We start from the raw sequence: 22282 nt of genomic DNA on the forward strand, positions 1-22282 counted from the left end.
AGCACAGCTTGTAAGGTTAAAGCAGGCAAAGCTTTACAACATTTTAAAACTGAATTCGCATTAATATATGAACCAGTAATATTGAGCATTTCATTCATTCATTGATTGTAAAACAGCATAACATTGAATGAATGTATGACTTACACAGTTTATATATTTTAGGCCTATATGTGACCCTGGACCACAAAACCAGTCATAATGGTCAATTGAGATTCATACATCGTCTGAAAGCTGAATAAATAAGCTTTCTATTGTTAGGATAGGACAATATTTGGCCGAGATACAACTATATGAATGGTGCAAAAAAATCTAAATATTGAGAAAATCGCCTTTAAAGTTGTCCAAATTAAGTTCTTAGCGATGCATATTACGAATCAAAAATTAAGTTTTGATATATTTACGGTAGGAAATTTACAAAATATCTTCATGGAACATGATCTTTACTTAATATCCTAATGATTTTTGGCATAAACATTTTTTATAATTTTGACCCATACAATGTATTGTTGGATATTGCTATAGATATACCTATAAATATTGCTGCTTTTCACTGGTTTTGTGGTCCAGGGTCACACACAAACACACGCACACACATATTTGTATATACTGTATATATATAATGACATTCATTCATTCACACACTTTTACACTTTTCATAAAAGTTTTAACATAAAAAAAGAAAGAAAAATAAAAGAAAATGAAAAAGATAGATGGCTTGGAAGCATTTGAATTTGATTCATTTTATTCAAAATCCTGTGACGCAGATTACAGAAATTAGGCTGTTTAAATATCTGCAGTCTTGTTTTTAAATTGTGTATTAAATATATAAGTGTTCTATGACAGAGCACGCCATTTCAAATATATACATTTCCACCATAAATAAATAATTCTCATTGGTGCAAGATTATTCTTAGTTAGCTAAAACACACTCTGAGCATTCACCATTAATATGTGAGAAGGAACTGAACATTTTTAAAATGTGTTTTAAATCTGCTGTGAAATGAGCTTAATAAAAACACTAAACCCATCTGTGTATAAATGAAGTAATATGTTAACAAGTGTGCAAAACAAATTTAGTGATCGTTCAGCAGCTGGACACACTTCCACTGCATGCAGAATATGAGCTGCCATGAGCCTAAAGCAAAGTTAATTAAGCATGAGAACCACTGGAAAACAGAAGGGCTTGACAAGCTTTAATTAGTGTGTGCAAATATTCAGATTCTTAATCAAATCTGAAATTTAACCCACAGAACTTTAGATTAGCCCAAGGTGTCCAGTCAGTGTATGATGTTTGGTTATTTACATGGCAAATTACATAAACAGAATTAATCAGCAGTGTCTAAACCTTTAAACCTTTTTTCAAGCAAGGTTTTTTTTTTTTTCTCCAAGCTGCATAACTTACCAAAAGGAAAACTGAATTTTAAGAAACTAATAAATTAGACATTCAAACCTTGAAATGTTAGATCATCAAGATTCATTTGAATTGTGCAAGAGCACCAGAATTTGTATCACTGTACCTATGACTGTGAAAACCTATTTTAAATAATTAATTTATATCACAAAGTACATATGTGCAAATTTACTTTAAATTCAAACTTTCTGCAAAGATTTGTAACAGCTGTCTGATAAACGATCAAGAGAAGTAAAACCTTCTTTGTCCAGATAAAAGCATATTTTCAAGCTAATAATTGAAGTAGGCCCTTGAAGAAGGCAAAGGGTTTATAAACCAAATAGTTCAAGTTCAATATTAAAGAAGAACAAAGCAGAGCATTTTTAAAGGAAAATATGAAGGTGACTATACTACTCCCTTTTGTATATATAGCCATGAGGGAGAAACTGAAAAGAATACAGAGCAAGATGTTTTATAATGCATAATATCTGAATATGTTCTGAAATCAAGAAGCCGAGTCATGAAAAAACCCAGATGCAATCTACAGTTTTTTTCTTCTGCATTTTGGAGGGAATCTGGAGAATTCTACAGAACAGATGCAAACAAGACAATGTGTTAACCTGTAAACTCTACAACCAGATGATGAAGAATGCCAATAAAAGCAAAGGCGTAAATGACAACATTGGATATGCCAGGTCAGAAGATTTCTACAATGCACGTTTGAAAGTTTAAAGAGGACACGACTCCACACTGTCCTCTGCAGGTCAGGTGGAGTATCACAATGAAAGGAGTGGAAGATGTGTAGAACTTCGAGAATGATGTATGTTCCAATTCAATGGAGTTTTGTGACTGCAAATTTTGTGTGGGCCTAGTCATTAATGGGCCTAGATATACTGATGCACTAATATAGGCAATTCCTTGACTTCAAGAGTTCATAATACAAAATTATAAATAACAATATTGAGCCTCTTAGTCTTTTACAGTAACTACATTACACCCTCGAAGAAAGATGCTGCATATGCGAAAAATTGAAATGAGAACAATAAATAAGAAGCAAATAAGGGTATTTCAAAGTTATTCAAGGTAAAGAATCAAAACAAATGTATTTCATCAAGAGGTCTAACTCAATAACTGAAGCTTATTAGAATAAATCCGAAGTTGAATATTGCAGAGTTCAGTCATCACCAGTAAAGGTCGAGAGTTAACGGAATGAAATATAGATAATAATATGGAACTAGTGAGAAGTAAGGAATTATTATATCAAAACAAAATAAATTAAATGTATTTACAACCTTGCTTATCTTTTCCAAACTTAAAAAAAAGAGAGAAAATCTATTTGTTCATGCCCTCCGTGTGGTTCTCATTCGCCCCCTGTGTCACTGTCAGACTCCATTTCAGGAACTGTTGAACTGTACCACTCTGCATTCTCTTCTGGCTCTCCTTGTATACCAGCAAGGGCAATCCCTCCACTTTCTGGCTTTGCCTTCATGTCCATCGCCTCCAGCTGCTGGCCTTGGTGCTTGCGCTTCGTGTGACGTCGCAGCGTGTTGCGCTCTGCAAAACGCATGTGGCATATTAAGCACTGAAAGGGTTTCTCACCGGTGTGTACTCTCTGGTGCCTCATTAGTTCCCCTGATTCACGAAAACGCCTTGGGCAAAGCTGGCATACAAAGTTTCTCTGACCTGTATGAATGTGTTTGTGTCGCTCAAGATGGCTTGATCTTTTGAACGCTTTGCCACAAAGGTGACATACATGGGGTTTGCTTTGGGAGTGTGTGATGGAATGGCGCTCAAGGTCCGAAAGATAGTAGAAGACCCGCGGACAGTACTGACAGTAAAGAATGCGACGAGGGCCTAATGCTTGGTTCTTTGGGTCATTGATTGGAATTCCGGGTGATACAGGACGAATGGGTGACGTAGAAGAGGTGGTATCTAATGAGTCTGTTTGGTCTACCGTGGTAGACTCGGTCTCACCGTCACAGTTTACCTCCGTCTCCTTATTTTCACTTTCATGGACTGTGGCAGAGGAATCCGGCTTGGTGGCTTCAGAACATGAAGGAGTAGTGACCGAATGCGTCTCAGGCTGGTTTTCTTGTTTCTTCTCCACAGACACAGCCAATCTGAGAAGGGCTTCCCGAAAGGAAGTGGGCACCGGTGTGTCGGAGTAGGCATCAGTGCTGAATTGCTTGGTTGGACTTGTAGAGGTCACTGTGGAAGTGCTAGAGGAAGCAGTTGATGAGGTAGGGCTAGCAGGAAGATTAGAAGGGTTATTCAGTCCTGAGATGTCTGTAGCTGTGGCAGAGGAAACCGTGCTGAGGCTGAGAAGTGACGGGCGTGAACTTAATGTAGATCCCAAATCAAGTGGACAAGTTGCTAAGGGAAGTGCAACAGTGGAAGAAGAGGAAATTTGAGATAACTTCCCAGGCGAGGACGAACTCTGAGTTGAGGACACCTGAGGAGATGACAAAACTAGGAACATGGGGGAGGACTGAGTGTTCTGACTAAGAGGAACCGGTAAGGAAAGGGTAATTAGCCCTGGGTTAGCTTTAGAGGCCGGTGAGGAAAGAGACTGAAGCTGAGATGGAGGAAGAAGAAGAATGGGAGTGTTTGACCCTGTAGTATTAGCCACAATCTGAATGGGAACTGATGCCATGTCAGACATGGCAGGTATGATGGAGGGTTTATCAAGAGCTACAGAACTGTAAGAAGATTTTGGCTCCTGGTTTGGGGCAACTTGTGAGCTTTCCACTGAGACATGACCTATAGACATATTTGGACACAGTGATTTGGGTAGTGTCTGTTGTCTGGAGTCTGTAATATCCTGTACATCAGCAATGAATGAGGGCTTATCTTCAGCTTGTCCTGGACTTAGATCTGTTTGTTCAGAGAGCCCCTCAGCGTGTTGTATGTTATCAATTTGTGGAACTTTCTGTCCATCTGCAGTAAGTGTGTAAGGAATGCCCTGGTCATCTATAAGTAGGGTATCCATCGGATCTGGGGTTATGATGTTGGGATACAATACAGTTGGCATGGCTTCAAGCGAAGAGGAGCACAGATGTCCATCCCAATGCTGAGGCAGATATGTATGAGCGTCACTTACTGATGGAATCCAGCAAATTTCATTGTCGTCGTCCTCCTGCTCTACTTCTACATGTTCTACATGCTCCTCCTCAATTTCATCAACTTCCATATGAAGCGAACCTTCATATTCAGGGTCTACAACCCATTCACACTTCCTCTCCTTATTTCGGTCTTTCTTTTTTGGTAGGCTTAAATCTAATACCATGTCTTCTTCGTATTGTCCCAAAGAACTTGTCACTGCTATGTTCCTTCCGATATCAAGTCTCTCCTCTCTTACATTACATAAACTTTGAGTTTTATAATCTTCAGTGCAGTCTTTACTATATTCTAATTTTTCTTTGTTTGCATTTAGGTCCATCCTAAGTTTACTCCCTCTTGCGTGTGCCACATCAACAACCTGTGTTTTATTCTCAATACACAACTCCTTGCTTGTGTGATTGCCTCCACCAGGTAACGGTAGTTTGTCATTATGAAAACCTTTACTTAAAATAGATTGTCGTTGAACCTTAATCTCTAGTAAATCATTGGATGAGATGTTGGCAATGTTTGTAGCTTTGGTTGTCACTTCACAAGCTTCTGTCGTAGCATTATCAGACTCTACCTTGGGTATCAGCTGCATGTTTGTTGGTAGACTCCTTGTGTTCTCGTGAAAAGGGACTAATTTATCTTCAACAGTCTGGTTTTCAAGAAGACTCATCTGGTCTGAGTCCGATTCATTTTTTGGTGAGTTCTGCTTGCTGTAATCCTTTATAACTTCTGTCTGTTCTTGTGGTGGAACAAGAAACACATCTGGGGTCACTTTGTCCTTAGACTCAGTCCTCAATGAGAGTCCCTCATCTGATAACTCACCCTCCTGACCCACAGACATTTGGCTATCTTTGGTGAGAGTAAGATCAGTCCACTTAATATGTGGTATAGTCTCACCTATCCTGTCCAATGTTTGTTGTTTGCGCATAGCAACTTCTGTACATTCAGCAGTAGAGAAGAAATCATATTATTCAGTACTCATGGAGTAAGTCTGTTCATTATAACCTGAGAGAACATTGAAATATTGCCTGACAGTGCCACACAATCTTGCATAATCCATGTAATGGCACCATTGCCAGTTCCTTTGCCATCTGATGCAACTGCTGATTTTCACCCATGTCTCTGCTACTGCCATCAGTCAGGACCTTCTACTCATCTAAGGCATCAATCTAAAACAAACAAGCAAACAAAACAAAAAAACATAAGACAAAAAACTAGATTCTACATTCTGTAAAGAAATAACAGAACTCAAGTTAAAGACATATCTCAAATAATGTATTGTTTAAGGAAACAATCAAATATTAGTGCTGTCAAAATGTACAAATTAATTGCAACTTTTACTAAAAATCTGCATTTTGAAGTTACAGTCACTTTGTATACTCTTAATAAATTATTACTAACATTTAATACATAATCAATATTTAATATTGCCACATTATTTTAGTTATATTGTTATAGGTGTGTATTTACATAAAAAAAGACAGTATCGTATAGTACATAAAAATGGATGCTGAGGAAGTTTTGAAGTGGCTTAGAAAAAAAATTGTACAATCATTTGTTCATTTTCTGAACTAAGGGGTTTGTTTACAAGTATTTATGAAGTACTTATATTCACAAGCATAACAAAATTATAAGAAATATTGCAGTTAAACAGAACAAACAGAGGAGGCAATATAGGGTTGATAAAAAAATCAGACTTGATAAAAAATAAATAAATAAATAAATTAAAAAAGTGTAATTATATTTCATCTAGGGATCAGTAATATAATAAAATAAATCCATTTGCCTCTTTCTTAACAACATGATTAAATTTCAGATTATTTTCATTTAATATTGATGCCTACTAAATACATACATTCAACAGCAGAATCTGATGACATCCATGAGCAACTCTTCACAGAAAAACAATACAAAAACACAACCTTTTTGACCACTTATTTTATAAGCCTTTAAAAAAAATTCTATTACCGACATACTGTCAGAAGTATTATAATATATTTAAATTATTGATACACTATTAGAGAAACTGACTTTTTACTTATTGCTTCAATACATGACTTTCTCAGGCTCGTTCTGAATACAAATACTGTCATTATCAACTTTCTCTAGATGCATAATTTTGGTTCGATAGTTTAATAGAACTACTCTTGATATATTTTGAAACCTTAGAACACACTTCAGAGGAGTCTGGTGGATACTGCTGGCAAATCATGTTTTAGCAGTTGTTTTCATTTGTATCAGATTAAGCATAACCTCTATATCAGTGGTTCCCAACCCTGGTCCTGGAGGTACCCCAACACTGCACATTTTGTCTTCTTTCTCTGGAGACATGTAAAATGTGCAGTGGTGCCTCCAGGACCAGGGTTGGGAACCACTGCTCTATATGATAACAATCTCAAATTAACAGCATTATAACATTTTTGACAATAAATCAAAACAATAAAGCATTTAATATATTTTATAAACAGCATTATTATATTTTATTATGGCATGTCTTTTCATAAACAGTAGTATATTTAAACCAAGAAACCCACCAGTACTTTATTTATTTTTTTAATGAATGCAACAATATAATTTGCGATTTGTTATTGAAGATATAAAATTGTTGCATAAACAAAATATAATTGTGTTTAGAAGTTCTCACATTTAACTATATAAAAACACTAAAAAAAACAGACCAGTTCTTTGGCAGTGAAAAGCTTGATAGGATGCCAACACAAATCAATAGTTAATCACGTTACTAAGGAGTATTTTTACAATTCTGACCTATAATTTAACCAACATTCGATGTCTGTGTAATATTTGCAAAAGTACACAAATGCCATGCAGTTAGCAGGAATGCAATGCAATGAGCTTGAACGGCGCGCTGTCATGGTAGCAGGTCCACTCCTCCTTCCCGTGGTTTTCATCACAAATTAACTGTCAACGCGCATGGCTCAAGGTTTGACACCAATGCCTTTGTCCGTACACTCAGCCATGCAGCACTGTGGGAGAGTTAGAGATCAACACGGGGACATTCGACGCCATTACGCGCCGGAGGTCCGTTTAAAGAAGAAAAATATCAAACCAAACATCGCGTTTGATGTGTGTGGGGTCCAGACAGCGAGTCGAACCCGTGCCATTACATGCCCAAAAGTATCTGTCTGAAGGATATACCCTCCCCATAACCCGTGTAATGCAAATACACTGGAATTATTCACATATTTTGGTCAAAACACTGACTGCGCTCGAACCTGCGACCAGCCATTTTATGCGTACCGAGGGTTCGAGCCGGTGACAGCGCTCAGACACACTGCTGCCTTGGAAACCCTATTTCAAACTTTCTAAGACAACCAACGCTCTTCAACTGCTACTCACTCGAACTTACATTTCTTCCCAAAAGCTTACAACCATTCGCGCACATCGCTTCTTATAACTGAAATATTGAATATGAAACTGTTCTCACCCCACGAGTCAGCTCGCGCAGGCACTGACTGGCCCGACCCTGAGATACTTCCGGAAGACCAAATATGAATGAATGACTGGGCGGAGAGGTTGAGCGCGAGCGAAAGGGGAGGGGGGGTGTCGTGGTGTTGCAGTTTTCTGCGTCCGACCTGGACATGCTTTAGGATCGAAATTTTATATAACTTCAGTTGTGCTTTAGCTAATATGTTCACATTATTTTCATGATAATAACACATTTAGTAAAACTGTGGCACATTGTTCAATATAAAAATGAATTTAGAATCTAACAATTATATCATTATTAACTTTAAAATATTTTCATTATAGGTTTTATACATTCTAGCATTGCAAACGAGAGCCGGCATTCAAGTAGAATATCTTGTAAGCCTATTTTACATTGTATTTTTAGGTTTGGAGATGGAATACAGCACTCAAACAGTTCTTTGTACACTACAGAAATCATGGTGACACTTTATAGGCCACATATTATGCCAACACTTAAAGCATTGTACATAAAGTCTTTAAGTGTTACCAAAATCATTTATACAGTCTAACCAGCTTTTAAAAAAAAAAAGACAAAAAAAGACAAACAGTCCAGTTTCTTTATTGAAGAATCATGATATCACAATAATTTTTTTTTTAAAGATGATTCACTGTGAAGTTTACACAATCCAAAACTGAATCCGTGTAACAGCAATAATTAAGCAAGGCTTTATGCTATAATATTCCCAAGTCTTATCCAATCAAGCAGTCCAGTCAAAGATCAGTTAACTCTAAACATATCATAAAACTGCTTTTGTAATACAGAGAGCATCAGTACATGGCATGATTTCTGAGTTCACCTTTAGCCTGTGCATTCTTGGTTGTGGGTTTGACAAACATATCAGGTAGCAGAAAATCACTTTTTAAGAAATAAAATATTATAACAAGATAAACACCAACGCTACCTCAAAAATCAGTTTTACACTTTGTATGACAATAAAATACATGAAAAGAGAGCAGCTTATAGCAACCAAAACCTCAAGCAAATATGTTTAAGGTAACACCAATTCTGTTTAAGGTAACATTGTCAATGCAATATACAACAAAGAAAAGAGAAGAGTTAAATGAGGCATAACTGTGAGATCCTACTGAGGTCAGTTCCAAAACAAATTTAGTTGGCACGTTAATAATACAATTTACGTTGATCCAGACTCCAGGTTATGGTGTCAGAGTGAAGAGAGAGCAGTGTGTGCCAACATGCAAAATGTGTTGTCAAAATTTGATGAGTTTACTGAAGGTCAGCAGGATCACATGGCTCAATCTCTGAAACCAGCCGATGAGGAAAGAGCTTGAACTGCAGCCAGGTAGGGTCTAAAGAGAAAAGAGGGAGATGAAGGTGATGCAGGGTTATTTTTAAGTGTAATGTACACTTATTATATTATATGCATTAACGTGGTGTGAATTATGTACCAAGAAAGCAGCTAGGTTGCTTGAGCTGTCCATCCACGCAGACCTCTGTGGCAGTGAAGCTGCACAGTTTTTCTGGATGTTTACAGAAAAATGTCACATTCTCTCCATGAGCAACCACACCATCCGTCAGATCATATGGCCAACGCTTTACTCCTCCCACGATCACCCTGCTGCGTTGAGCTGGGACTGGACAGCGGGCTGATCGGAAGGACAAGGGAAGAAATGGTGAAGAGAATGATGCTATTTGTCATGACAAAAAGGAAAGGAGGTTTATGATTCACGGCTGGAAACCAAAACATTCCAAACCTTATTTTGATATTTATACACATTAAATTTTCAATGTGAATGTTCAACACAGTCATGATGACTTGATGCATTGTTTTGTTAAGAGCTTTATTTACCCCGGCAGGCAGGCTCCGCATTCCATGTCCCATTAGGTAAACAAGTCACTTGATTTGGTCCATCCAGCAAGAAGTTCTTTTTGCAGAGGTAATAGATTGTCTCACCAACTTCATATTCAGTTCTCTGGACGGCCACCAGATGTCCACGTTCAACCTCCTTAGGAGGAGGACAAACCACACCTGATAACATACATAAGCACACACATACATATAAGTGCACTGCAGCACTCTGCTCAGTCGAAATCACCATTGCATAATGTTGACTACCATAAAAATTCGTCTTGACTGGTCCTTCTTTTTCCTTTCCTTTTTATTGATTTTTTTTTTTTGGAAAAAAAAAGCTCAAATGTGCGTTACCTTGAGGCTCTTGAAGTGAAGGCTGATTTGTAAACATTAAAAATACTCATGAAGTGAAGGCTGATTTGTAAACATTAAAAATACTCATTGTTTCAAAAGTATTTGGAAAAGATGTAAAATAAATATACTTTTTAACATGATTTTTAGTAAAATAACATATCATTTTCTGGGTAAAGTTATATTCAATTTTTACAACTTGGTTGCTATGAAAACCTAGCCCCCGGAAACTAGGTCCAGAACTCGGTAAATTTGTCACGTTCAAAAATAAAAATTGTTCTCTGAATGACTAATTTGTTGTTTAAAACTCCTCATATGAATGTCTGCATGACATGTATAATTCAGTTTAGACAGTTTGCAAGAATGTTTGGCGTCCCTTTGCTAGACCGCTTGAGCTTGAGAGAGTTGTGAGAGAGGCCGCGGGCTCAGCCTCCCTGTTGCCAGATCCAGCTATTATAAGCGTCTTTGGACTTGTCTTTTCCACTCTATTTTTCACTTTAGAAAGTTAATAAAGTGGGAAGCTGCAGTTTAGGAACAGCAATATCTTATCTTATTTGCAAAATAATTTTTATTTTTTTGTCGTTTTTTGTTTGTTTTACTAGCAATATCTGGCAACACTCCATCGCCGGCACTTAAACTGACAGTAATCAAAAAAAGCCCATGGACATGTTAATGCTGACAGGATACGATATTCGGTAAGGCAAAGGCAAAAAAAATCATGATATTATCTGTCAGAAACGTTATCAACGTCAAAAACAGTGGCATTTAACACTATACACAGATCTGTAGAAAAAGTAAGTTACAGAATGAAATGAAATAGCCTATGTAGACACTAGCCATGAAGATGCTATGTCATTCATAATAGTAGTTAAATTTTCACAAAGTCATGCTAAAACATTCATAAGAGCACTAGACAAAGTTATCATCTATACAGCAATGATTATTAATAAAAACTATAACAGTAATGTGTTGTTGCATGAATAATAAACAACTGATAAAATTATCCACCCCATAGTAAAGTATTAACAAATTTTAATGCAATAAATAGAGTATGATTTAAAAATGATCATCCCTCCAAAACAGAGAAAATATATTTCACAAACATCTACATACCTGTCTGTTTTAAAGTGTTTGTAGTGTATGTAATGAGTTGTATTTGTTGGAGTTATTATAGGACAATCCCCCATGCCCCCATTGTAAAAAATAAAACGATAAAAACTTTACAGCTCAAATAATACACATTATAACACAAAAAAAATTATATATTTATTTACAAAATATTTATCTCTCAGCTTTTAAAACATTAACATCAATCATTTTTGCCAATAAAATGCTGTTTATTGAGCCCAGGAATATTCCTTTAAAGGGTTTTGAAATAATTATACTTTATAAGGTTTTTAAGGTTTCAGTTTTAAAGGGATAGTTCACCCAAAAATAAAAATTCTGTCAACCTCAAGCTCTTCCCAAAACTAAATGAATTTCTTTCAGCCGTTGAACACAAATGAAGATATTCTGAAGAATGTTCATAACCAAACAGTTGACAGTAGACATTCCAGTAGGCTACGGAAAAGAAATTCATACAGTTTTGGAATAACTTGGGGGTTAATAAATGACAGAATTTTTATTTTGGGTGAACTATGCCTTTAACGTGAATTGAACCCCGGAATATGCATTTACAACAACCCTAAATTGATCCAACAGGGGGCAGCATTGCACCAGCATATATTAGTCAAACCCGCATCGGTTGCAATAGCGCTCGCTGCACACTCACAAATTCATTTACACATAGTGCCCTATCCACCTACTCACAAACCCACACAGTCTTCATTGCTCTTCTCTCTCCCGCTGTCCCTCGCTCATTACTTTGTACCATGGTGTGCAAGAGCAGGCAAACCGAGATCTCTTTAGCAGTTTGGATCAACATTTTCTACTCAAGCACATTCTAATACACCTGCTATTTCCTTTTAGCAAGATCTATGTCTCAGTCATTCCCATGTTGAGGAGTGCATATAGTCATAGTCACACACACACACACACGCGCACACACTTACGGCGACAGATGGGGTGAGGGTATTGCCACGTCTGCTTCTCATGACAGATATTCTCACTATTTCCAATCAGCACAGATCTGTATGAGAATGAAGACGAGGTGTGTAGATTAAATATGCATGATAAAACTAGATATTCTGTTTATATCAGTCACAGTGTTCTCTCTCTTTCTCATAAGTCTCACCCAGCTGCACATTGGTACTGGATGGTGGATCCCACGATGGCACTGCCCTGCACAGAGAGCAGATCATCAACATCATCAGGCAAAGAACAGGACACCTCAGGCACCAGAACCGGCTCTGCGGCAAGACCTCCTCTTGGGGAGGCTGGTGGAAAAATCAAAATAGCATATTTATTTCTTGACTTGAGTATGCATTCAAATGTTTGGTTGCAACACATGTGCAAAGTTTTTAGAATTGTACTCTTATTCATGTTTCTTATTGTTTAAAAAAAAACTTTTAAATTTAAAGTTTCAGTTTAATTATCTAAAAATGTACGCTAGTGAAAATAAATCAAAGAGGAAAAAGGAGTAATTTCCTGAAACCTTGTGTATGTGTACACATCTTAGTCATTAAAAAAAAGGATATAGCAATAGACTTGACCTTGACACACAGTCATGAGGGTCTGCAGCAGTTCTCTTTATGATATCATTTCTACTAGTAAATCATTCAGTATTTTTCTGTATTTATTTTATTTTATGATATATAAAAATTACAGGAGCCCCTATGGAGACAGTGATGGAAAAATATGAGGTGGGAAGAAAAAAATGTTACAATGGTTTTGCAAAACTTTGGCACTTCCCTGGCAATTTGCATACACATTGTGATTTTTGGAGCAATCAAAAAACTGGTGATGGCAATAACATGAGATTGAAAAAATATATATATATTTGATTCTTTTGCACAAAGATTCTTTGTGAAAAGCAATGCTTTAGCAAAAAAATTAAAATAAAAAAAAATAAAAGTGCAAAGGTTTTGTGAGCAAATGCAAAGTTTCTTGGGGGAATTCAAAATATTTGCAAGCAAAGTTTCTAGGAGGAATACAGTTTTGCAATGCAAAAGTTTTAATATAGAAATTAGAAGTCATTGCATTGCATTTTTGTGTATTTCTGAATAAATAGACAAAAATGAGTGTCATATTAAAATTGGTCACATGGGAGGATAGTGACGCTTAAAAAGTTCAAACGTTCATTTTTTTTACAGCAAAAAGCCCTCCGTTATTCAGCATCCTGGGCTTTTGGTTCATGGTCGTGACAGGAATTCAAATGGATGACCCTGTGGATAGCGGCCTGGAGCTTTTATCCACTACATTAGATGAGGTGGCGTGAGTACAAATCCATGACTGGGTGAATGGACAGATGGATATGTAGGGCTGACAAATGGATTCACAGGTCAACGTGTGGCTGAGCGGGTACCCAGATGATGGATGGACAGAATGTGCGGCTACATTTTGAGTTTTATCAGAAAAAATCCATCTGGAACAAGCTGTTCTCACATTCCCTCTTGAGCAGTTGACTCATGCAGTTATGTATCAAATCTCTCCCCCTTTTGTGAGGATGACTGATTAATGAAGGGGGAGGAAATCATACAGTCAGCATGCATACACACCAAACTTCCATTGTACATCAATTCAGCTTTGAAAGCGCTTGAACTTTGTGTGTGAATCCGGCGTATCTACATGCCTGTCTCTGCTTGTTAAATATTCCATGCCACTGATCTGCAGATAATAGAGTACTGCAGGACGGTTCTCACAGACCCCAAACGCCCACACCTCGGCTCTTTTGACAGCTCATTCCTAGAAATACCTCTCATGTTACTCCAGGAAATGTGTGTGTGTGTGTGTGTGTGTGTGTGTGTGTGTGAGTGAATGTATGCATGTGTTACAGAGGGGGTGATACTGGGAATGCTGCAGCCTGGAGCTCTGCCGATTCACGCCTCCTCTTCACAGAGCTGGAGTCTAAAGACTAAAACTCCATAGCCCAGAAACAAGCGCTGACCCAGGTCCACAAGCTCTAAGCTTTTATTACTCGTGCAACCAAAAAAAACCCGCATTATTATGCAGACACTGACACATATTTCTAATTTTTTCCTGCATTCATGGTTGGTTGCACTCAATATCACCACCATAATATTGCTGCTATGAAGGCATTCCCCCTGAATTGCATAATATTGACATTAACTGGATGGTTTACAAACAAGATGAGGGCAACCTGACCCAACAAGACTGATGTCATGTCATGTCATGTCATGTTCCATTTCTGTTCTAGGACCACCTGCAAGATCTACTGCAGACCCCTGGTTGAAAATCTGGCCATAGTAGAGCGGTTTTAGGTTTTATGGTTCTTTAGGAAACAATCTATGTTCTAATGTTTCAAAGAACCCAAGAGGGCATCTTTGTCCTCTGCTATAGTTTATACCAATACAGACCTACAATCCAATATCAGGAAGTTTTTCCTGATCTCCAAAGAAACATATAGCAGTTCATATAGTTCATGTCCCTTTGTAAATAAAAATGGCTTTAAAGGGATAGTTAAACCAAAAATTGGTTCATCTTCGGAACACAAATTAAGATATTTTTGATGAAATGCAAGAGCTTTCTGACCCTGCATAGACAACAACGCAACTACCAAGGTCTATGCCCAGAAAGATAGTAAGGGCATGTTAAAATAATTCATGTGACATCAGTGGTTCATTCGTAATTTTATGAAGAATTTTATGAATATTTTTTGTGTGCAAAGAAAACAAAAATAATGACTTTATTCAACAATTTTGTCTCTTCCGTGTCAGTTTTCGATGCACGTTCACGAGAGTACCATGGTGCATGTGTGTGCATGCCTCTGATTGTAAACAAGCTGCATCGAAGTCTGACACATAAAGTTGTTATTTTTGTTGCACACAAAAAGTATTCTCGTAGTTTCATAAAATTACAGTTGAACCACTGATGTCACATGGACTATTTTAACGCTGTCCTTACTACCTTTCTGGGCCTTGAACGTGTCAGTTGCATTGCTGTCTATGGATGGTCAGCTCTCGGATTTCATATTGGAACAACATGAGAGTATTAAATGACAGAATTTTCATTTTTGGGAGAACTATCCCTTTAGCTATAAGAGGAGGGTTCTTTGCTAAACCTAAGGTGCAACAAAAACCATTAAAGAAACTTTATTTTTAAAATGTATTATATATATATATATATATATATACAAATACACAAAAGACAGAACAACTGAGCAATAGAATAATAAATAGACAGACAGACTGATAGATTACAGATAGATAAGTAAAAAGTACTGAAGAAAAAAATAAATAACAGTTTAAATATGTTTTCTCCTTCCTACCTGTACAAACAGGCTCATCTCCACTCCACTGCCGGTCACCTTGGCAACGGCGTATTGTAGTGTCCAGCCCGTTATGCATGGTGAACCCAGGCTTACAGCGTACCTCAAGCAGAGCGGAGAAAGAGGGTGAAGGGGAAAAGAGAGCTACATCAAAATTCTTTCCAGGTGGGATAGGCCATGGACACGTACGACCTGTTCAAGCAGAAAAATAACATAAGAACTGGGAGCACTGCCTTATGATATATCATAGATTTAGTCATTATTGTGGTTTATTTGCTTTTTAAGTGTCGTAATAATGTGTTTAGATGCATCATGGGGTTTCTAGCTCTGACCTGGGGCCACACAGCTGAGTCCACACTGGCCGTCGCAGAGACACTGACGTTTGTTACCACAGTCTTTATCTTGCTGACACTTTTTTGGGCACGTTTGTCTTCTCTCGTTACCCAGTATCCTCTCTGGGCACTGTTCTGTCGCATCCACTTCAAGATAGGCATGCGCAGAATCATTAAAAATGTGAAGAAATAAGATAATGCGCAGATCAGTTTCACAAACAAGCGGGCTGACATACATACATGACCAGTCAAAAGTCTGTAATAATTAAGATTTTTTAAATGAAAGAAGTCTCTTATGCTCACCAAAGCAGTAAAAATACAGTACAATTTACAATAAAGTAAAATAATGGGTTCATATTTGAATATATTTTAAAATGTAATTTATTCCTGTGGTGGCAAAGCCAATTTTTTCAGCAGCCAATACTGCAGTCTTCAGTATCATTTGATCCTTTGTTTAATTTGTAACGATACTACACAATATCACTGTTTTTACTGTATTTTTTAAATCAAATTAATGCAGCTTTGGTGAGCATACAGTATCTTTCAAAAACACTTTAAAAATCTGAATCATTCCAAATTTTGCCAAGTATTGTACATGCAAGCAATGCTTTAAATACAATCTATTTTATCTGTCTAACTATTTAATCTGTGCCATAAAATAGCAGGCTGTTAAATGTCTGGCTGTCTGCCCAAGACACCGTTCTCTGAACTGAACCAGGTGTTTAACACAATTTATCCACATAAACCAGACAGTGATAAATGTAGCCCACCCATAAACAGGATGTAACATTTAAATGTTACAAGCTCATAACAGAACAGAATGTTGGTAGTAGAATGAAAGAGCTTAACACAATTATGCATTTCTGATTATGCAATGATTTTGAACTGAAACAGAAGATGATACACTGTGTATGTACAGTGTGTGTGTGTGTGTGTGTGTGTGTGTGTGTGTGCGCGTGTTTTTGTGACAAATGAGGACATAAATTTGTATAATGACATAGGTATTACAAGGAGAAGGTGACTTTTCAGGACATTACCCCATGTCCCCAATTTTCAAAAGGCTTATAAATCACACAGAATGGAGTGTATTGAAAATCTGAAATAGCACAAAGTTTCCCGTAAGGGGTAGGTTTAGGTGTAGGGTTGGTGTAGGGCAATAGCACATACAGTTTGTACAGTATAAAAACCATTACGCCTATGGGATGTCCCCACTTTTCACAAAAACAAACGTGTGTGTGTGTGTTCCAAATTTCATGGAAAACTAGCTCTAAGAAATAGATTCTCAAGGCAATATGTGAAAGGGAGGGGAGTGTAGTAGTAAATGACAAAATCACACATCGAACACAGATTTTAAAGCGACAGTTTACTCAAAAATGAAAATTCTGTCATCATTTACGCACCCTCATGTCATTCCAAAACGTTACAGTTTGTGTAACACAAAACAATATTTTGTTCTTACAATAAAAGTCAGTGGACCCCAAAGTTGTTTTGGACCCCACTGACTTTCACTGTATGGGCAAAAACAGTTAAAACAATCTTCAAAATGTCTGTTTTTGAGCAACATGAAGTTGGGTAAAAAATATCTTTTTGTTTTTTGGGTGAGCAGAAATTTAGTAAGTAATGAAATGGAGACCATAATGCATTTTTAAATAAATACAAATGATCATATTTTCTTTACATGAAAATAAAATTCATAAATACTGAGCCTCCACATTTTTTTACTTGTCCAACAAGGCAAATATCCATCATATATGATCTCTCATTCATTATTCATTATCACATCATTTAAAAATAAAAAAGTTGTAGGCTATTTGGAAAACCTCCCATAATCCTTTTTTTTTTTTCTCAGACACCCACACACACAAACGCACTCACCTGATGCTGCAGACAGGCTGCTGAGGGCCCACACACACAGAAGAGACACAAGCAGAGATCGCTCCATCTTTCCCTGACACTCACTGCAGAGGTTTTGAAAGAGGTAGCGAGACAGGAGAGGGGATATAAAGATGGGGGAGAGTCTGGAGGAGGGGGTTTTGTGATGGTGTGATGGCGAGGGAGGAGTGGAGTCGCTGTACATGCAAGAACACACACATCTGGATTGTATTGAGTGTTTTGAGTGCTGGGTAGAATTCCGCAGAAAAAAAGACCTTTCACCCAATTCCATTGATGCCAAATGAGCGCAAACACTCACCCCCACATCAAATGACAGGCCTCATGGATACACTCTTCTCCACATACACACACACCGTGCCAAGCTGAATACTGTAGCAAAGTGACCCGCCTGATACAGACACTTCTCAACACACCACAGTTAAACTCAGCATCCTAAGACAGCAAGGAACCTGCTTCCTTTAGCAACAGTAAACACACACTTTGACAGATAAACGCGATGGCGCTTCCACACAGAGCGACCAGCTAAACCAACAAGCAATCACATTCAGGTTAAGGTCACTGATTAATTTCTAGATCTCACCCTTTTGATGAATGTCACACTCAGTGAGAGAAACATACCTCTTTATCTCACCAAATCTCTCAAAAATTAACATACATCCACAATCTTATGTTCGTTTTCTGTTTACTGGTCAGGAAGGGTGAACTCTTCCATACTAAACTCAAAACTAAGAATGAAAGTACTTTGAAGAGCATATTGGACAATCTGTATTGATAGGAGGGGCCTTCATAAATGTATTGCATGTTGATTTCCCATTCTGTTGATGGTTTCATGTCCAGGGCGAGGACACTAAGATGATACAGGTCTACAGGTGCTTATATACCTGGACAATAAACTACACTGTAAAAACGTGGGAAAACTGGGAGAAGCAGACACCTTTGGAGAACCCTGAGTCACCTTTTCAGAAAAGCTCTTTGTAAAGGGACTCATGATTCCATGCAATAGCTCCTAAGCTCTCTGTCTAAAGACCTCCTCATATAACTCATCATGGGAAAATTGTTTTGAGGCATTTGAAATATTAGTTGACCTTCGTTGAGTACACAATATGATTTTTCAGATACCCAGACAATGGTTCTGAGAGCAGCGCCCACAAGATATTTCTGGTACTTCAACTCACTGTCAAACTTTTTCATTAACAGAAACTAGGAGTGGCGATTTAAAATTGATTGTTTAAATATTAATAAAAATTATCTAAAATAATAAAATAAAATAATTATAAATAAAGTTATTAAATTCTGTAATTCTGGAGGTTTCAATAACTGAAGGTTCTTCAGGGTCTACACATTTTATTACCAGAGAGTCTAAAAAAAAATTTTTACACCTACTGTATACAGTGCCCTCCACTAATATTGGCACCCCTGGTAAATATGAGCAAAGGTGGCTATGAAATTAAACCTGCATTGTTTATCCTTTTGATCTTTCATTCAAAAAATTCACAAAATGTTAACCTATCATGACTACTTTACATGCGCAAAGCGCTGCAAATGAGCAAAGCTCTTACTCCTGTTTACATACAATTTCCATTATTCGCTAAGAATTGTGGTTATTTTTTATTTAATTTTAAACTTTACCTCATGTAAACGCAATACTTCGATCTAAATAATGCGATTAAGCTCATAATCGTATTAACATAGGTGGCGTACGCCGATTTTAATCGAAATATACAGACATGTAAACACCTTAATCGCAGTATTGCCGCTCTGACCAAAGTGCGCATGCGACATATATGAATAACGTGACACGCACCTGTAATAATACGGAGATTACAAATGATGGCGGGGAAGAAAGCATCGCATTCTGAGGAAAACACAACTCGCTGCCACCAATCTCTGTTCCTTACCCTCATCCAGAAACGGCGGGTATAACGCGACGGCAGCGTAAGCAAACAAATTCTATCACATTTCTATGGCGCCGAAAAAGAGTGGAATACAGACATACAAAATCATTATGCATTAGACGTAAATAAATTAAAACAGCGGCCAGTAACACACCTGCTCTTTCTGAGTCCATCATTTGTGCTGTGCAGTGGGGTAAGGTTATGTGAATAATGGCAGTAAAAAAATTAACCACAATTCTTAGTAATAATAATAAGAATAATGGAAATTGTGTGTAAACAGGAGTAAGAGCTTTACTCTTGACATGTAAACATCATAATGCGATTAATCCTTACTCTGATTATTGTAAATAATCGCATTATTCGTGCGCACGTGATTTTAATACGATTAAGATACTCTGATCAGAGTACCATGTAAACAGAGATTTTTCATTACCTTAATCCGGCTAAAGTCATAATCTTAGTAAACACAAATCGAATTAAGACATGTGGAGTAGGCCTATTCCTATTTTAGTCGCATTATTGAAGGGCAGTACAGACATGCATCTTAATCAAACTATTAGCGTCGTGTAGGACTTTCCGCCGCATTTTGCGACAGGACACACACACAGCAGTGATCAACCGTTTGACGCCAAATAAAAGAGCTTCAACACCGCCGTCGTCTGTATGCACGTATAAATAATGAACTGCACTTGAAGCTTTCATAAAATTAAAAATGAAACACCCAAAACTGTACATGGTATCATGTTTATATGTGAAATTCTGGAGGAGACGTCAGATGGCGTCGCGTGGTGACGTAATGACGCATGCCATTAATCCATCTATGAACTACAACCTTTTACAGTCTATGCACTCTTAACATGTAAAACGGGAACATGAAAGGATTATTCTAAAAGCAACTCATGTAAACACCTTAATCATAATATTGTCTTATTCAGAATAAGGTAAATAATTCGATTACTGATGTCCATGTAAACGTAGTCAGTGAAGTAAAACAATTGAAAGTGAGAGGGAAATCTCATTGTGAAATACATGCTTTCTCTAGTTCATGATGGCACCCAATTATTGCAACGTCCTTTTCCCAGGGTAACAGCTCTGAGTTTTCTCCTATAATGCCTGAAGAGTTTGGAGAACACCTGACAGAAGATCAGAGACCATTTTCTTCATACAGAGTCTCTCCAGATCCTTCATGTTAGTAGTACTTCTCTTCAGTTCACCCCACTCATTTTCTATAGGGTTCAGGTCAGACGGCCATGGCAAAAGCTTAATTTTGTGCAGTGACCCATTTTTGTGTTTATTTTGATGTTTGTTTTGGATTATTGTACGGTTGGAAGATCCAACCACGGCCCATTATAAGATTTATAATGGAGGCAGTCAGGTTTTGATTTTTTTATCTGTTGGTATTTGATAGAATCCATGATGCCATGCATCTGAACAAAGATGTTCAGGACCTCCAGCAGAAAACAGGCCCAAAATATTAAAGATTATATTTAACCGTGGGCATGGGGTACTTTTTATCCCTGTTTGTACTAAACCCATCTGGTGGGTTTGCTGCCAAAAAGCTCTTTTTTTTTAGTTTCATCTGACCATAGAAACCAGTGCCATTTGAAGTTCCAGTCATATATATATTTTTTTATTATATTACTTTTACTTTTTTAGGCTTTCTGACCTCAAGACTCTACTAATCTCTACAATTCTCCAGCTGTGATCCTTGAAGAGTCTCCTCCTCACCGTGCATTAGGATGAAATAGACACGCGTCTTCTTCCAGGCAGATTTGTAACATCTTTAGTTGATAGGAACCTCTTAATAATTCCCCTGATGGTGGAAATAGGGATTTTCAATGCTTTAGCTCTTTTCTTAAAGCCACTTTCTATTTTGTGAAGCTCAACAATCTTGTTCTGCACATCAGAACTATATTCTTAGGTTTTACTCCTTGTGATGGATGATTAAGGGAATTAGTTTTTTTGTTCCTCATATTTATAATCCTGTGGAACAGGAAGTCATGGCTGTCGTAGTCACCCTGTTTTTCTAAAAAAAAAATATATTAATGGAAACATACTTCAGAGATATTTTACTCATAAGAATTTCTAGGGAGAACACATCTATTTCATCATGAGATTTTCTCCTCACTTTCAAATGTTTTACTTCAATGATAGGTTAAAATTTTGTGAATTTTTTTGAATGAAAGATCAAAAGGATAAACAATGCAGATTTATTTTCACAAGCCACCTTTGTTCATATTTACCAAGGGTGCCGATATTAGTGGAGGGCACAGTAGCAGTTACTACCCAATTAATTATTTTAGTGTGACCTAATTAAAAATGTAGGTGTCACTTTATTTTAAGGTCCAATTCTCGCCATTAACAAACAATTAACTATGATTTTTGCCTTTAGGTTTAGGTATTAAGAAAGTAGAATATGGTCATGCAGAATATGTGCTTTATAAGTACTAATAAACAGCCATTATGTTAATAATAGGCATGCTAATAAGCAACTAGTTAATAGTGAGAATTGGTCCCTATACTCAAGCGTTACCAAAATTTATATTCAATATAAATGTCCTTTTTAACATTTGATTAATTTCCATAACTTTCTCAGGTCTAGAAATCACACTTTTAAAATTCCTACA

General features: G+C 37.1%; 1 protein-coding gene across 9 annotated transcripts; it reads right to left on the reverse strand.

Annotated features, from left to right (window-relative positions):
* Nucleotides 1-725: 725 nt before the first annotated feature.
* LOC131521909 (beta-2-glycoprotein 1-like) lies at nucleotides 726-20248 on the reverse strand. Of its 9 annotated transcripts, none has more exons than XM_058747044.1 (10): nucleotides 20089-20248; nucleotides 17743-17825; nucleotides 15868-16014; nucleotides 15536-15727; nucleotides 12383-12524; nucleotides 12201-12277; nucleotides 9796-9975; nucleotides 9395-9592; nucleotides 7944-9295; nucleotides 5206-5667 (listed from the first exon to the last, which is right to left on the reverse strand). In XM_058747044.1, the coding sequence occupies exons 1-9, from the start codon at nucleotides 20106-20108 to the stop codon at nucleotides 9213-9215; spliced, it is 1122 nt and encodes a 373-aa protein (XP_058603027.1). In that variant the 5' UTR covers nucleotides 20109-20248; the 3' UTR covers nucleotides 5206-5667; nucleotides 7944-9212. The 9 variants fall into 9 exon arrangements, with proteins under 9 accessions (XP_058603021.1, XP_058603022.1, XP_058603027.1 ...); XM_058747047.1 differs by lacking the exon at nucleotides 20089-20248 and adding an exon at nucleotides 19810-19857; XM_058747046.1 differs by lacking the exon at nucleotides 20089-20248 and adding an exon at nucleotides 19565-19787.
* Between the last annotated feature and the right edge of the window lie 2034 nt (nucleotides 20249-22282).

Source organism: Onychostoma macrolepis, chromosome 16, assembly GCF_012432095.1.
Source record: "Onychostoma macrolepis isolate SWU-2019 chromosome 16, ASM1243209v1, whole genome shotgun sequence".
NCBI lineage: Eukaryota > Metazoa > Chordata > Actinopteri > Cypriniformes > Cyprinidae > Onychostoma > Onychostoma macrolepis.